This window comes from Schistocerca nitens, chromosome 7 (genome assembly GCF_023898315.1).
Source record: "Schistocerca nitens isolate TAMUIC-IGC-003100 chromosome 7, iqSchNite1.1, whole genome shotgun sequence".
NCBI lineage: Eukaryota > Metazoa > Arthropoda > Insecta > Orthoptera > Acrididae > Schistocerca > Schistocerca nitens.
Genome location: NC_064620.1, coordinates 588,481,874 through 588,496,379, shown reverse-complemented (window position 1 = coordinate 588,496,379; position 14,506 = coordinate 588,481,874). Strand labels below are relative to the sequence as shown.

General features: G+C 42.9%; 1 protein-coding gene across 1 annotated transcript in view; it reads right to left on the bottom strand.

Annotated features, from left to right (window-relative positions):
• LOC126195761 (neural Wiskott-Aldrich syndrome protein-like) overlaps positions 1 to 13,356 on the bottom strand; it is a 114,822-nt gene extending 101,466 nt beyond the window's left edge. The window contains exon 1 of the mRNA XM_049934388.1: positions 13,180 to 13,356. Coding sequence (XP_049790345.1) covers positions 13,180 to 13,356 — 177 coding nt within the window. The remainder of the gene's footprint in view (positions 1 to 13,179) is intronic.
• Positions 13,357 to 14,506: the final 1,150 nt, after the last annotated feature.

The following is a 14,506-nucleotide window of genomic DNA, read 5'->3' as shown; positions in this document are numbered from 1 at the left end:
ATACTCTTCCATACTTCCCTCTTCATTTTTCTTTACTCTCAGTACGTATTTTCTGCTCAATAGAGTTTTCATACCACTCAAAACGTCAACTACCTTTTATAAAATTATTTGATACATCAATATTGCTCTTGATTTGAGACGCACACCGGATAATAGAGAATATTCCAAGAAGAGCGGGTCCTTTCGACACAGATTCATTGAGGCTTATTTGAGTATCCTGAAGACCATCAGCGTGTTTCCGTTACTTATATTTTCAGGTGGTGCAGAACATAAAAATTGATGACGTTTCATTGACACGAAAATCTGAGGTCTCTGGTGACCATTGACAAAAGTATGTATGTACGACACACTTTGTCTGTAGGTACCGTTATGCTTGTGGTACATCTTGGTGCTTAAAGTGACTTGTGCCACAGAATGTACTTATTACACATTACTTTAAACAAGAGTATGGTCCGTAGAGGGTCAGAGAAGCTTGACAGTTACTGTTCAATTTGTAGAAACGACCTGTGACACAATGGTTAAGCTTGCTAATGCTGTCTGCAGACGATCCAGGGAGGAGGTAGGTCACGTATTTTTTAAATTGCTACAAAGATCAGGGAGTGCTGATGATGTAGATACAGATGTAGATGTAGATGCAGAAGTGGACATAGATACAGACGTACAGTTAGCTGTGGATGTCGATGATTTGATATTTAGAAAGTTGCTGTATACGTAGACCTAGGTTTATCGGTAAAAATCAGCGTAGATATTCTGTAGATGTAGATGTACATCATCAAGGCTTGTTACACTCGACATATACACCTGTAATGTGCGTAAACAGATGAACAGTTTCGATTCCGGCCTGTCACGGGTGTCATCCGCAGTTGTGCCGTATCCTCAAGTATCTACTCGCTGTGAATTAAACAGGAATGAATGCGAAGATCTTGCACTGGGAGACGTAGATACCTAATGGACATTAATTGGAAGAAGGCTAAGAAAGTGTAAGTAACTTTTAAAAAAGCCAGTTACAAACTTTTCTTTGGGCTCATTCTTCAGCGTTGTTGTTTCGTCTGTGGAACAGAGGAAACTTGCGCAATTATAGAGGGAATGTCACAGAAATTTTCATATTTAAAACATGAGACCCTATGAGAAAACACTGCGCATGCTTAGAGCCTTGCGCTTAAAATTTCGGAAGCTCATGTTCCAGCAAGACACAAGAACTAGCTTACAAGCCCGACATTGCCCGGGTATACATTTCACCAATTTTCTGTTAGCAAAGGAAATAAAAAATTAAGTGGGTTTGTAGTGAAGTATCGAAAAAAGTTAGTTTCCATGGTTTCGTGAAAACACCTTTGAAATTATGAAACAGTCGTGAAAACAAATATGTGTAATGTAGAAACGTATACAGTATACAGATTAAGAAAGTAATCCCGAACAGTTTCTGTTCGCTGGGTGCAGGCTGCTTCGCGTGTCGACAACGCGATTTTGTGAACATCTCTGTGGAAACTCCTCTTCATAAATCTGTTGTTGTTGTTGTTGTTGTGGTCTTCAGTCCAGAGAGTGGTCTGATGCAGTTCTCCATGCTACTCTATCCTGTGCAAGGTTCCTTATCTCGCAGTACCTACTGCAACCTACATCCTTCTGAATCTGTTTAGTGTATCATCTCTTGGTCTCCCTCTGCGATTTTTACCATCCACGCTGCCCTCAAATACTAAACAGGTCATCCCTTGATGCCTCAGAATATGCCCTACCAACCGATCTCTTCTTCTAGTCAAGTTGTGCCACAAATTTCTCTTCTCTCCAATTCTATTCAGTACCTCCTCATTAGTTATGTGATCTACCCATCTAATCTTCTGCATTCTTCTGTAGCACCACATTTCGAAAGCTTCGTACCTCTTCTTGTTTAAACTATTTATCGTCCATGTTTCGCTTCCGTACATGGATAAACTCCATACAAATACTTTCAGAAACGAATTCCTGACACTTGAATCTATACTCGATGTTAACAAATTTCTCTTCTTCAGAAATGCTTTCTTTGCCATTGCCAGTCTACATTTTATATCCTCTATTCTTCGACCTTCATCAGTTATATTCCTTATATTCCTCCCCAAATAGCAATACTCATTTACTACTTTAAGCGTCTTATTTCCAAATCTAATTCCCGTAGCATCACCCGACTTAATTCGACTACATTCCATTATTCTCGTTTTGCTTTTGTTGATGTTCATCTTATATCCTCCTTACAACTGCTCTTCCAGGTCCTTTCCTGTATCTGACAGAATTACAATGTCATCAGCGAACCTCAAAGTTTTTATTTCTTCTCCGTGGATTTTAATTCCTACTCCAAATTTTTTTTCGTTTCCTTTACTGCTTGCTCAATATACAGATTGAATAACATCGGGGAGAGGCTACAACCCTGTGTTACTCCCTTCCCAACAACTGCTTCCCTTTCATGTCCCTCGACTCTTATAACTGCCATCTGGTTTCTGTACAAATTATAAATAGCCTTTCGCTCCCTGTATTTTACCCCTTTCACCTTTAGAATATAAAAGAGAGTATTCCATTCAACATTGTCAGAAGCTTTGTCTAAGTCTACAAATGCTAGGAATGTAGGTTTGCCTTTCCTTAATCTATTTTCTAAGATAAGTCGTAGGGTCATTATTGCCTCATGTATGCCAACATTTCTACGGAATCCAAACTGATCTTCCCCGAGGTCGGCTTCTACCAGTTGTTCCATTCGTCTGTAAAGTATTCGCGATAGTATTTTGCAGTTGTGACTTATTAAACTAATAGTTCGGTAATTTTCACATTTGTCAACACCTGCTTTTTTGGGATTGGAATTATTATATTCTTCTTGAGGTCAGAGGAAATTTCGCCTGTCTCATACATCTTGCTCACCAGATGGTAGAGTTTTGTCAGGACTGGCTCTCCCAAGGCCGTCAGTAGTTCTAATGGAATGTTGTCTACTCCCGGGGCCTTGTTTCGACTTAGGTCTTTCAGTGCTCTGTCAAACTCTTCACGCAGTATCATATCTCCCATTTCATCTTCATCTACATTCTCTTCCATTTCTATAATATTGTTCTTAAGAACATCGCCCTTGCATAGACCCTCTATATACTCCTTCCACCGTTCTGGTTTCACTTCTTTGCTTAGAACTGGGTTTCCATCTGAGCTCTTGATATTCATGCAAGTGATTCTCTTTTCTCCAAAAGTCTCTTTAATTTTCCTGTAGGCAGTATCTATCTTACCCCTAGTGAGATAAGCCTCTACATCCTTACATTTGTTCTCTAGCCATCCCTGCTTAGCCATTTTGCACTTCCTGTTGATCTCATTTTTGAGACGTTTGTATTCCTTTTTGCCTGCTTCACTTACTGCATTTTTATATTTTCTCCTTTCATCAATTCAATATCTCTTCTGTTACCCAAGGATTTCTATTAGCCCTCGTCTTCTTACCTACTTGATCCTCTGCTACCTTCACTATTTCGTCTCTCAAAGCTACCCATTCTTTTCCTACTGTATTTGTTTCCCCCATTCTTGTCAATCGTTCCCTAATGCTCTCCCTAAAGCTCCCTACAACCTCTGGTTCTTTCAGTTCATCCAGGACCCATCTCCTCAAATTCCTACCTTCATAAATCTACAGACGGCTATTGTTTTCGCCTATAGCCATTTCCGCTTCGCATTTAAGACTGTCAAAAACGCTGCCAGGTGTCAGGGATTTCATTTATTTGACTCGACTCCAGGAGGATCTTAGTATAAAAATAAATGTATTAAAACTTCGTGCACTACGCGACTATTTTTTATGCCTATCAGTATTTATGGCACCACATTTCTTGAACTATGTGCCGTACAATGATGCATTTGTGTAGCTACATACAGCAGCGTATGTAGATAGCGTCTGTGAAATACTTTGCTAATAGGGTTAGTATTAATAGCTCCCCATCTCATTACCATTACGACTTGGCAAACATATCTAAGATGCCCTGGTTTGTCAGTTAGAGGTGGGACTCCGTCACCTCCAAAGGTCCGAGGCATTTTGCTCTGATTGTTGCCAGCATCATATTTAAAGTACCAGGGAAGCAGGTTGCTGGCCTTACTTGCCCCGAGTCCCATTGAGTTTTGCCCCTAACGGTTGAGGGACTAACCGGTGGATTTGGTAGTCTTTGCCGTATGAGCACAAAAGGTGACCACGCCTCAGAATATGTCCGAGATGCCCAGCCTTATTCCAAAGTAACTGGTATCCCGACTGTCGGGACCACTTACTTGGCCACTCATACGTTGCCCGTGGTTCATGAACTAGGACATGACTACAGGAACCCACACCAGGGCTTCACATCAGGAAAGAAATGGAACCCAGCGTAGTTGCAATAAGGTATGTAAACGAACGACTGATGTGGATAGATCTGACAGTGTCTAGCAAGAAAATTAGGATTGTGTCAGCATATTCGCACTGTGAAGGGACAGGTCAAGATAAGATGGATAGTTTTTATGAGGCACTTAGTGATGTAGTTGTTAGAGTAAAGGACAAGGACAGTGTTCTGCTCATGGGTGATTTTAATGCCAGGATTGGAAATCGAACAGAAGGCTATGAAAAGGTTATGGGTAAATTTGGAGAGGATATGGAGGCCAACAGGAACGGGAAACAACTCTTGGATTTCTGTGCCAGTATGGGCTTAGTAATCACAAACTCCTTTTTTAAACATTAGAACATTCACCGGTATACTTGGGAAGGCAGGGGAACCAGATCTGTCATTGACTATATAATAACAGATCAGGAATTCAGGAAGGCTGTGATGGACACACGTGTATTCAGGGGATTCTTAGATGACACTGATCATTATTTAATCTGCAGTGAAATAGGGACTGTGAGGCAGAAAGTGCAGGAGGTCAGGTCCATATGTAGGAGGATAAGAGTGGAGAAACTTCAGGATAAGGAAATCAGGTACAAGTACATAACAATGATCTCAGAAAGGAACCAGTTAGTTGAATGTAGTCAATTACAGTCATTGGAAAAGGAATGGACAAGGTACAGGGACACAGTACTAGAAGTGGCTAAAGAATGTCTTGGAACAGTAGTGTGTAAAGGTGGGATGAAGCAAACAGCTTGGTGGAATGACACAGTCAAGGCAGCCTATAAAAGGAGAAAGAAGGCGTATCAAAAATGGCTACATAATAGAACTCAGGTAGACAGAGAAAGTTATGTCAAAGAAAGAAACAAAGCCAAACAGATAATTGCAGCATCCAAGAAGAAATCTTGGGAAGACTTTGGAAACAGGTTGGAGACTTTGGGTCAAGCTGCTGGAAATCCATTCTGGAGTGCAATTAGCAGTCTTCGAAAGGGAGGTAAGAAGGAAATGACAAGTATTTTGGACAGGTCAGGAAAACTGCTGGTGAATCCTGTGGATTGCTTGGCCAGATGGAGGGAATATTTTGAAGAGTTGCTCAATGTAGGTGAAAATACGATCAGTAATGTTTCAGATTTCGAGGTACAATGGGTTAGGAATGACGATGGAAATAGGATCACATTTGAGGAAGTGGAGAAAATGGTCAATAGATTGCAGTGCAATAAAGCAGCTGGGGTGGATGAAATTAAGTCGGAACTCATCAAATACAGTGGAATGTCAGGTCTTAAATGGCTACACAGGATAATTGAAATGGCCTGGGAGTCGGGACCGGTTCCATCAGACTGGACAAAAGCAGTAATCACACCAATCTTTAAACATGGAAACAGAAAAGATTGTAACAACTACAAAGGTATTTCTTTAATCAGCGTTGTGGGTAAAATCTTCTCAGGTATTGTTGAAATGAAAGTGCGAGTATTAGTTGAGGACCAATTGGATGAAAATCAGTGTGGGTTTAGGCCTCTTAGAGGTTGTCAGGACCAGATCTTTAGCTTACGACAAATAATGGAGAATTGCTATGAGTGGAACAGGGAACTGTATCTGTGCTTTATAGATCTAGAAAAGGCATATGACCGGGTTCCTGGGAGGAAGTTATTGTCTGTTCTACGAGATTATGGAATAGGAGGCAAACTTTTGCAAGCAATTAAAGGTCTTTACATGGATAGTCAGGCAGCAGTTAGAGTTGACGGTAAATTGAGTTCATGGTTCAGAGTAGTTTCAGGGGTAAGACAAGGTTGCAACCTGTCTCCACTGTTGTTCAAATGATTTATGGATCATATGTTGAAAACAATAGACTGGCTGGGTGAGATTAATATATATGAGTACAAAATAAGCTGTCTTGCATATGCCGATGACTTAGTTGTGATGGTAGATTCGATTGAAAGTTTGCAAAGTAATATTTCAGAGCTAGATCAGAAATGTAAGGATTATGGTATGAAGATTAGCATCTCCAAAGCGAAAGTAATGTCAGTGGGAAAGAGATATAAACGGATATAGTGCCAAATAGGAGGAACAAAGCTAGAACAGGTGGATGGTTTCAAGTACTTAGGATGCGTATTCTCACTGGATGGCAACTCAGTGAAAGAACTGGAAGTGAGGTGTAGCAAAGCTAATGCAGTGAGCGCTCAGGGACGATCTACTCTCTTCTGCAAGAAAGAAGTCAGTACCAAGGCTAAGTTATCTGTGCACCGTTCAATTTTTCGACCAACTTTGTTGTATGGGAGCTAAAGCTGGGTGGATTCAGGTTACCTTATGAACAAAGTTGAGGTTACGGATATGAAAGTAGCTAGGATGATTGCAGGTACTAGTGTATGGGAACAATGGCAGGAGGGTGTCCACAATGAAGAAATCAAAGAAAAACTGGGAATGAACTCTATAGATGCAGCAGTCAGGGCGAACAGGCTTAGATGGTGGGGTCATGTTACACGCATGGGAGAAGCAAGGTTACCCAAGAGACTCATGGGTTCAGCAGTAGAGGGTAGGAGGAGTCGGGGCAGACCAAGGAGAAGGTACCTGGATTCGGATAAGAATGATTTTGAAGTAATAGGCTTGACATCAGAAGAGGCACCAATGTTAGCACTGAATAGGAGATCATGGAGGAATTTTATAAGGGGACTATGCTCCAGACTGAACGCTGAAAGGCATAATTAGTTTTAAATGATGATGATGATGATGATGATGATGGGGTTAGTAGCAACGGAGTAGTAAATGTAAACGTCAAGCATAATGCAACAGTTTTTCACGAACGTCGGTGTTTTAGACGTCATATCTCCTGAGCTATCTATCATATAATGGTATAATTTTGAAGGTATATTCAGCGTCCCACATAGATACCCTCTGCAAAATGTGTTGAGCATAGAGTTAGTAGAGAAGAAACAATAAATTTAAATATCAGGTGCAATGCGGCAGTTTTTCACGTATCACAGTGTTCGTGCCGTCATAATTTCTATAATACTTTTAGTACCATAGTACCCATTTCTAGGTCCATTTATCAACATATGTGGATACTGTATGGGAATTTTACTACGAATGCAATCAGTAGCGCAGAATTAGTACATTTAAACGGCATACATGATGCGGCAGTTTTTCACTCTTCTCCCTGTTTATGACGTCACATATTTTGAGCTGTGTTAGGTAGGTGTTCTTACCCGCATATTGATTATTGTCTGACAGTGAAGGAAGTGTGTACTAACTCTGGTTGAAATCGCTCCATTCGTTTAGCACGAGATAAGGAAAATACACACACACAGACACACACACACACACACACACACACACACACACACACACACACACACAGACATACATTTTTTTCTTATATGTATGGATTCCTCATATTAGGGAAAACGTTAGACGAATTTGCCATGCAATCGAAACAAATTCGACTAACTGCAGCTTGCTACTTCAAATCCACTTGTCAAGTACGGTTTGGCAACTAGCTATCGCCATCATTAAGGTATTTGAAATAGATTGAGGCACGGAGATACATTGGCACGTTAATTATTTAAGTTGACCTTGGCAAAAGTAAGCAGTGACACCTGTCGAATCACAGAAGTGGAGATGGTGGGAAACCGCAATCCTGGCATTAGCTGACGATTTTGTAACTCTTGGCGACATCCAGGAGAAAGTATGGACTCATACTTCCCGATTTCTCCATAGTACGAACACAAATGGGCTAGTGATGAATGATGGTAAAATATGTCATATCACTCCGCCGGTAACTGTTTCGTTCCATTGTTGCTGACAGGCAAACCTTTGAACGAGTTGAAGAATTCGAACAACGGGGTCCACAATCACAAATAAATGTGAAGTGGGGAATGAAATGCATCAATGAATCGTAAACGCTAATTGCATGTTTTGAGTATGAAGAAGTTGTTCAAATCACGTCTAATATCACAGAAGAATAAGGTCAGCTGCACATAACGCTAGTACGACCGGTACTTTTATATAGTTCTGAAACCTGGGTGACATCGCCAACAACTGAAGAAGCAATTTGTGCATCCTAGAGCAAAATACTTGAAAGATCTGTAGACCTTATATGCGGCACCATGGGAGATAAATGGAAAAATGAACGAAACAATATAGGTACCATCGTTTTGGAAAGCCACAAATTGGCCGAATATTAGGACAGAAAATTCTACAGTGGTCGGGCCACAGCTTTCAAGATGATGGATCTCTCCCTAACCGAGCTCTCCATTCTCAAAAGGATGGAAGGAGCCCAAGGGTTGTCCAAGGACACGATAGAAGGATCGAGTAATAACGATTCCTAAACAAGTGTAGGCGACAGCGGTGGAAAGTGAAACTAGAGACTGGAAACGATAAAGTACCGTCTATAGTGCATATCACCTTCTTTGTGAGTTCAGTCAGTCTCCTTTTTATTGTGCTTTCTGAAATGTGTTTCTGTATAATGTTTATAGTGTGCAGTTTTTACACTCCATAGTGTGGTTTTATGTTTTGTTCTCCGCTGTAGGCCTTAAAAGCCGTTAACGCAATATATGACGATAATGTTGATTTGTCTACTGTTTCCTTTAGTCCCTTACGTCCATACAACGACAAAGCAATTGTTTCACGTGAATATCGATATATAAATATGACATATACTATTTTCAAATACTGGGTGGTTATAATTAAGCTTTCCGTTTTTAACACGTTATAATACGGTAACTAATTACCGTACGGGAACCAAACTTGGTAGCATTAATGTCAAGGACATGGGGAAGAGAAATAATGCAGAATCAGTTCAATTGAAACACTTTTAATGTGCTGCTATGGTACATCATACCATTACTGCTACAATAGGGACTCAGTATGTCACCCATCAGTCTCCAGAAGAGTCTGAAAACGCAGGATTGCATTCTGCACAGCAGAACGAAGCATGCTAGCTACCTTTCGTGATATACTGCACTTCAGATTAACACATGTGTGAATGTTCCCCACGTAAACCCTCTCCTTCAGGTAGCCTCACAACCGGAAATCACAGGGAGTGAGATCAGATGATCGTGCCTGCCAAGCTTTTGGAAACGATCGGCTGATAATTCGGTCGTTTCCAAATGTGTTTCGGAGAAGCAGGTGAACTTCATGAGCGATGTGTGGTGGGGCCCCATCTTGGATGACAAATTTTGAGTTAAATGCGTCTCTCTCCTGTAGGGTGGGGATGACATGTTGAAGAAGCATATCGCAGTAACACTGTCCACTCACACTGAACGTCCTTGGTCCCTGAGCGCCAACCTGTTCAAAAAATAGTGGGCCAATGACGAACGTTGTCGTGAAGCCACATCATATGGCGACACGTTCATCATGCAGATGGACTTCATACATAGTGACTGGAGGTGGAGATCTCCACATTCGGCAGTTCTTTGAGATTCACCTCGCCTGTCAGAGAAAAAAGAGTTTCGTCTGTCCATAGGATGGCCCAGGGCTAGCCCTCGCCAACTACAAGCCTTGCCAGAATGTGGAGAGCAAAGTCAACACGTCGTCGTGCGTCCTGTGGCGGAAGCTTCTGTACGATATGGCTCTTGTACGAATATCATTTGAGAATGGTTCTAAGCACCTTCCCTACAGTGGACCACGCGATGTTCAACTGTCTTGTCGCAGCATGCGTACTGCCTCCGAGCGAGGTGGCGCAGTGGTTAGACACTGGACTCGCATTCGGGAGGACGACGGTTCAATCCCGCGTCCGGCCATCCTGATTTAGGTTTTCCGTGATTTCCCTAAATCACTCCAGGCAAATGCCGGGATGGTTCCTCTGAAAGGGCACGGCCGACTTCCTTCCCCATCCTTCCCTAATCCGATGAGACCGATGACCACGCTGTCTGGTCTCCTTCCCCAAAACCAACCAACCAACGTACTGCCTGGCGATCGGGAATTGCGCGCATCGTTGTCTCCCACAGCAGCAGCAGTTTCATCAACCACTATGGTGCAACTGGTCGTTGGCCTCTTCCCGCAGAGACGCCCAATTCTCCAGTTGATTCGAAATTCTTCATCATGCTCCGCACAGCAGGTGGAGAAAGAGAACCCTTCCGTAATCCTTTCAGTCGGCGATACTCTCGAAGCACATTTTCAGCATTACTACTGATTTGATAACAGAGCTTCGCCAATAATGCCCGCTCCTGTTGTCCAAGCTCATGTTGACACGTCAACGAGTGCACTGCGACTGGTCAGGTGCGTGAGACTGTGAATCACGATGACTGAACTCGGCACATGGTGGCCATAGTTGGAAGTGGACAGTGGCGCTGTGACGCATGGAAATCATGCACCCCCTACTCTGGACATTAATCCTTCCACGTTTGGTTCTCGTACGGTAATTTGTTTCCATGTTATAACGTGCTAAACAGAGAAAGTTTAGTAGTAATTAAAACTTCCCGACTAAGAGGCCGTGGTCCAATAGAAGAAATACTTCTCCCAGACGTTTAATTATAAAATGCGTTCAAAATGTGTGTGAAACCTTATGGGACTTAACTGCTAAGGTCATCAGTCACTAAGCTTACACACTACTTAACCTAAATTATCCTAACGAGAAACACACACACCCATGCCCGAGGGAGGACTCGAACCTCCGCCGGGATCAGCCGCACAGTCCGTGACTGCAGCGCCTTAGACCGCTCGGCTAATCCCGCGCGGCTTTAAGTATAACCATCCGGTAAATTTCTAGTGTATTAGATCTCTTTTTTCAGGAAAAATGACTCTGCATACTGTAAGTAGGCTGTTTAGGGTTTTTTTATTGGTAACGCCACCTCTGTATGAAAATCACTGGCTGTGCTGTGTGCAGTCTGTGGCTGCTTTGCATTGTTGTAATACTCGCCATTGTAGTGTTAGGCAGCTGGCTGTGAACAGCGCGTAGCGTTGCGCAGTGGGAGGTGAGCCGCCAGCAGTGGTGGATGTGGGGAGAGAGATGGCGGAGTTTTGTAATTTGTCATGAACTGCTATATATATTAGTACTATTGAGGTAAACACATTGTTTGTTCTCTATCAAAATCTTTCATTTGCTAACTATGCCTATCAGTAGTTAGTTCCTTCAGTAGTTTGAATCTTTTATTTAGCTGGCAGTAGTGGCGCTCGCTGTATTGCAGTAGCTTGAGTAGCGAAGATTTTTGTGAGGTAAGTGATCTGTGAAACGTATAGGTTAATGTTAGTCAGGGCCATTCTTTTGTATGGATTTTTGAAAGTCAGATTGCGTTGCGCTAAAAATACTGTGTGTCAGTTAAAGCACAGTCTCGTATAAATGTTCAAAGGGGACGTTTCAATACTACACACTAATCTTTGGCCACCTGATGCACTGATGTATGTTCATACGAATCAAATGGTTCAAATGGCTCTGAGCACTATGGGACTTAACATCTATGGTCATCAGTCCCATAGAACTTAGAACTACTTAAACCTAACTAACCTAAGGACATTACACAACACCCAGTCATCACGAGGCAGAGAAAATCCCTGACCCCGCCGGGAATCGAACCCGGGAACTCGGGCGCGGGAAGCGAGAACGCTACCGCACGACCATCATACGAATCCAGAAGGCACATGCTCTACTGTACTATACCCCATTGCTACATCATATATTTTGTAATTTATAATTCTGTAGTACATTATACATTACAAAACCAACTACGCTGCTGTACTTGGTGCCACAGGCAAAACTAATTTCGTCTAGATTGTTAGCCCCTGGCACGTTGACGCATTGTTCAGGATTCACAGGGGCTGTGCTGCCATGACACTCAGGGTGTATAAAATGAGTCTTTAGCTGTCAGGGTCTCATGAAATATTTCCTGGTCCTCTTGAAGGCTAAAGTCTTGTTACTTCCCGAAGATAGTGGTGTGTCCAGCCATGGTGCGTCTCATTAGTGCCTCTTTTTTGGGAAATACGCGTGTCGACTTTCAAAGTATAGTTATCTGTTAGATGTCCGTTAATCGAATGTACTACAAATACCGAACATCTTTCTCCTCGTGCCCTCCCCGAGCCCGGAACAAGGTCGTGCAAGCTGTAGTAGATTGAGAATAATATATTCTACTGCAGTGTATCCACTAAAGTGGAAGGATTCCCGAACTCAAATGTATCGTTCTTCAGAGATGTAGACATCATTCAAGTCGTTATCTCCAATGATGGAGCATGCAGAAGACCAAAACGCGTAGTGCAGATGACTTGCCTTTAGATTATCTACGGATGAAACGTAGCCAGGTTCTTTTATAGATTCATGAAAAGATTATCGAAAACCTTCTTTAGCAAGTCGTTAGAGATACCCTCATTTGGCTGTTACGAAAGGTGATGAAAGACTGTCGGCCATTACTGTGTGTACTAGTGACAGAAGCATAAAGTACTGACGCTTATAGTTAATGTATAAAGTTTCGAATGCACCAAAAAGTGAATAGCGGGTAGGATTCCAGTTCCTTGCACTGCAGTGATGTGAAAATCCCGTCTCCATCACTGGCGGCTGAGAAGTTGATACTTTGAACTGAACCTGGAAAGACGGGATTTTCGTTCGTAATTGGGCAAGACGGTCGCTGGGGCTGCCGGGAATAAAGTTGGCGAAATTCGCAACAGCGATGACTCCTAATTTGTCGTCCGCGCTCCGGCGAGCACAAATTCGGCGCCCTCCGCCCATTCACTGTGCTCGCCGGGAAGCGCTCGTTACGCCCGTGTAATGGGCCCGCGCCCGTATTTTTCCCTTTCCGCCTGAATGGCGCCCTTTATTCGATAAAGAGGGCCGGGCGGAGCGCGAGATAGCAGCGAGCGCGTTTAATTAGTCGCAGCCCAGAGCCTTTTCGTTATTCAGAAAGCCTCAAGTGGGGCGGCCGTGACTCAGCGCTCTGAAGACGCGGCGGCCGCGCGCCGGCGGACCGGACGGGTTTTTACTGTGCGGCGCCGGCGGCGGCGGCGGCGGCGGCGGCAGCAACAGGCGGAAGGCGCGGCGACGACCGGACGTGCAGAGCTCTGGGCTGGTCACGCAACCTGTGGAGGACGGCGAGGCGCGGTGCGGGGCCATCGCTTCCTGTTATCTTCGACGACTGAACGGAATCCCAATCGAGGCCACAAGCGACTTTTTCCTCCCTCCCGGCACCGTGCAGCGAGCGTAAAAGGTGCTCGTGAGTCTCCATATTATTGATTCACAACAGGGAAGGGAGTAACTACACGAGCCAAGAGTCTTAATGTAACTGTGATGAAATAACCATTACACACTATATGTATTCGCAATTGCGAATATGAACAATCATCAGCCGTGTAATGGAAGGACGACAGTGAAAATTTGTACCGGAACGGGATTCGAACCCTGATTTCCCGATTACTCCCAGCGGTCACCTAACCATTAGGCTATTCCAGCACGACTCACGGCCAAGCCCAAACTTCTGTAAGTCGTCAAGCATGTGTCTACAACCCGCGCCGCGGGGCAGCCGTGCGATCTAGGACGCTTTGACACGGTTCGCGCAGCTCCCCTGTAATGTAATAAAATCAGAATTATCTGTGACTCTTTTTCTTTGCTATCAGTGTACTGTAATAGAATCAATATGAGCCGTGACTTATATAAAAAAGAAACACACATTAATGCAATGACTCAGCATAAAAGAGAAATAACTAATGTAGGAATATTATTAACATTGTAATATGTTGTTTAATTTAGCCCGACGTGTATAAGCACTCAGTAATCTAGCTCAGTTCTTAGGCTAGCTACGTAATCGTCGATAATTAATTGTCCTTGTCCTATTTACCCAACACTACAGATATTATTCCAGGCTCGTGAGAAGTCGTGTGCTTATTACACCAGAGAATATTTGCCAAGCCTGTTCGATGTACACTACTACAATACGTAACTTAACCTCGTGGTTTCGTGTCGATTCCCCAATATAAGATAACGGGAGTAGCATCTACAAATGAAATCCTATAATGGAACTGGAATCCTGTGACCAGACCTTTTCTGCCTGGGATGTTATCTCGTTATATAAAGAAAATCTGTAAGTAAAATTGTTAAATTATTAGTAGCTGCCTCCGGTCTCGTGGGATCTGAAATAAGGTTAATTGTCCTAATCGACGGCACGTCTCGTAGATGAGCTAAAAGAAAAATGTTAAAGATTTTTCTAAGATGGCGCCTAACAATGAAAATTCTTTGTTAAGGCCCACATCTGCTTAAGACAATCCAG